Below are 3,573 nucleotides of genomic sequence, written 5' to 3'. Positions count from 1 at the left end.
TTTTTTTGAGATGGAATCTCACTCTGTTGCCCAGGCTGGAGTGCAGTGGCACCATCTCAGCTCACTGCAACCTTTCTCTCCTGAGTTCAAGCAGTTCTTATACCTCAGCCTCCCAAGTAGCTGGGACTATAGGTACACGCTACCATTCCTGGCTAATTTTTGTATTTCTTTTTTGAGACAGAGTTTCACTCTTGTTGCCCAAGCAGGAGTGCAGTAGGGCAGTCTTGGCTCATAACAACTTCCACCTCCCAGGTTCAAGTGATTCCTCTGCCTCAGCCTCCCGAGTGGCTGGCACCTCCCGAGGTGCCACTATGCATGGCTAATTTTGTATTTTTAGTAGTGACGAGGTTTCTCCATGTTGGTCAGGCTGATCTTGAACTCTTGACCTCAGGTAAGCTGCCTGCCTCGGCCTCTCCAAGTGCTGGGATTACAGCCGTGAGCCACCACACGCAGCCTGAAGATAGGAATTCTACTCATAAAGGCTCTTTTTGGTCTTCCCTTCTTTCTCCCACATCTTTATTAGTGTTTTCTCACCCTCCACACCCTTCTACCATCCTGAATTAAGTTTTTTTCCCATGTATTTTTGTCTTGCAAGTCTTAGTGACATGTCAGTATGCTTTTTTCGTCTTTATTATCTTTTATCCACTTTATACGTATACTTTTTTCTTGTTTTGCCCATATTACATTGATGTATAGCCCCTCGATATTGCCACCAAGTAGAAATAAATTTCCTTACCTCAGACACTTCCTTACCTATTAGATTCAAAATAAATTTAGTGCCCAGCTTTTATTCTGTATTTCACTTTCGTATAAACAAAGTGAGTATCCAGTGTTCTTTTCCAGGTTAGTGAGGTATCCATCAGTATGTTTCTTCTCTGTTGTTTTTCTTTCTTTACTTTTCTAGGAATATTCATGGGCCTGAGGAGATAAAGTGATGTATGTTGTGTCAGGTGGAATAAGGAAAGAACCTTGCATTTTTTAAGTCATGAGGTTGCTTTGTGACCATCTCCTGTGGAAATGCAACATTGTTAGCATGTGTTTGTTTTGCAGCTAAGTTGAAAAAAGTGAAGAAAAAAAGACGAAGAGATGAAGAACTTTCCTCTGAAGAATCCCCTCGTCGCCATCACCACCAGACCAAAGTCTTTGCCAAGTTTTCTCATGATGCACCTCCTCCTGGCACCAAGAAAAAGCACTTATCCATTGAGCAGCTTAATGCTCGTCGCAGGAAAGTATGGCTCAGCATTGTGAAAAAGGAACTACCAAAGGTAAGTGAATTCCTCTAGGACACTGAGATTCGAAGAATGTTTTCTCTCCCTATCCTCCAAAGAGAAGCTCTGGGAGCTAAATACTTTCACAGATAGGAGTTTCAAAAGGAAACTAATCTGTTGGCATTAAGAGAATGCTGAGTAGTACTCTTCAGTTAACAGTTTCTTCTAGAATGTGGTACGAATTCACAAGACAATTAGTTATTGTGGGATGCTCCTTGGTATAAAAATTGGAGGGAAACTTCTTCGAGGAAAGAATGCAGTTTTCTTAGATATAACAATAGAGACTTGACAGCCAATTTATAGGTGCTATTAGAAAAAATTAAAAAGAGGCCAGGCATGGTGGGTGACACCCGTAATTCCAGCACTTTGGGAGGGTGAGGTGGGTGGATTGCTTGAGCCCAGGAGTTTGAGACCAGTCTGGACAACGTGGTGGAATCCCATCTCTACAAAAACTACAAAAATGAACTGGGTATACTGGCACATGTTTGTAGCCCTACCTACTGAAGTGGCTGAGGTGGGAGGATAGTTGGAGCTCAGGAAGTTGAGGCTGCAGCAAGCTGAGACGGTACCACTGCACTCCAGTCTGTGTAACAGAATGAGACCCTGTCTCAAAAATAAAATAAAGAAAAAGGAGATGATATATTTCTTAGAGAATTTACAAACGTTTGAATGTTGCTGAATAATCACAGGCACTAGAATAAAATGTGAATGATTGAAAGGAAACATGTTTAAGCATTTTTACTCTTTTAATTCATTTGGTTTTGATGACATTTTATTATTTTTGAGATGGAGTCTTACTCTGGTCCCCAGCTTGGAGTACGGTGTTGCAATCTCAGCTCACTGCATCCTCTGCCTCCTGGGTTCAAGCAGTTCTCCTGACTTAGCATCCCAAGTAGCTAGGATTACAGGCATGTGCCAGCATGCCCTACTAAGTTTACTATTTTTAGTAGGGACAGGGTTTCATCATGTTGAACAGGCTGGTCTCAAACTTCTGACCTCAGGTGATCCAGCCGCCTTGGCCTCCCAGTGTGCTGGGATTACAGGTGTGAGCCACTGTACCTGGCCAAAAAATGACTTTTTAGTGGGAATATTTGAGATTTCTGGCTTCAGAATGACGATAGCTCTTTAATAATTAAGATTTTTTTTATAAAAGGCTCAAATATTTTCTTAAACTCGTCTGATGTGCAAACATTACAGAATGGCTTTCAGACCTTCTTTGTCACTTTGAACCCATTGTTGCTTCAGTATCAAGGAGAATGCTCTTCAATAATGAAAGGGTTACCCAGCTCTGCCTCTTCTGTGTCTTCCATGTTAAATAGACATATGGCAAGTCAGGTTTCTGTACTGACTTTTTTTTTTACCGCCTTAGCTAGAGTGGAAAATACAAATAGCTAGATCCTGGGTTGTGGGCTCTTAGGTCATTTTGTGTTAGGTCTTCCTTGGAGTTTAGTTTTAGAGAAGATTAGCCTTATACTCAGTGGCAGAAACTGAGTAATCATGACAACAGCTTTGTCCCAGCTGAAGGTGGGGTAGAATCACAACCTAGAAGACTAGCTTATCTTTCTCCTAATGATTCCTGTATTTGGGTGCCCTGTTCTCTTAGCCTTGCAGATTGGCCCTGGTAAGCAACATGTTTTTAATCACGGGGTGCTAAGGTTTAGGTATTTTAACATTTTACTAGTCCACTTCAAGCCTTGCATATAACTTAATATCTTCTCAAAAGTAAACAGAAGGCTACTTAAGGCATCCACAATACAGAGTTATTCTCAATGCTTCTTTGGTAGTTTTATGTATGATGTTGAGACAGTATATCTGGATGACTTATAGAAGTAATGTATCTTGCTTGGCTTGACATTTTCTAACCCTCTAGGAATTGAATAAATTCATTCATTCTACATAGTCTTAGTTCAAATATGAATCCTAAATGAAATACTATTTTTTAAATATTTTAGGCAAATAAGCAGAAGGCTTCAGCTCGTAACCTGTTTCTCACCAATAGCCGAAAGGTAAAAGTTTAGTTTTATATTTTCCATTTCATGTTTTGCTGGAACATATTATTCTTTGGGTCTATGTTGCTGCTCTTGTCTGTTGTGACCTGTTGATCATGAATCTAATAGTTACTAACAGAGTTTCTGAGTGTTCTGAATCTGTTTATTAAATAAAATTGTGCTTCCTGGCCGGGCGCGGTGGCTCAAGCCTGTAATCCCAGCACTTTGGGAGGCAGAGGCGGGTGGATCACGAGGTCAAGAGATTGAGACCATCCTGGTCAACATGGTGAAACCCCGTCTCTACTAAAAATACAAAA

The 3,573-nt window shown here is 40.8% G+C and overlaps 1 protein-coding gene across 3 annotated transcripts in view; it reads left to right on the top strand.

The window, feature by feature from the left end:
• The window catches only part of INO80 (INO80 complex ATPase subunit), a 131,931-nt gene that overhangs the window by 31,598 nt on the left and 96,760 nt on the right, over positions 1 to 3,573 (top strand). For all 3 annotated transcript variants that reach the window (XM_017530985.2, XM_017530984.2, XM_037739439.1), the window contains exons 7-8: positions 1,051 to 1,265; positions 3,221 to 3,274. In XM_017530985.2, the coding sequence (XP_017386474.1) occupies positions 1,051 to 1,265; positions 3,221 to 3,274 (269 nt within the window). The remainder of the gene's footprint in view (positions 1 to 1,050; positions 1,266 to 3,220; positions 3,275 to 3,573) is intronic.

This window comes from Cebus imitator, unplaced genomic scaffold (assembly GCF_001604975.1).
Source record: "Cebus imitator isolate Cc_AM_T3 unplaced genomic scaffold, Cebus_imitator-1.0 Scaffold70, whole genome shotgun sequence".
NCBI classification, from domain to species: Eukaryota; Metazoa; Chordata; class Mammalia; order Primates; family Cebidae; genus Cebus; species Cebus imitator.
This window is presented reverse-complemented; position numbering and strand designations above follow the sequence as displayed.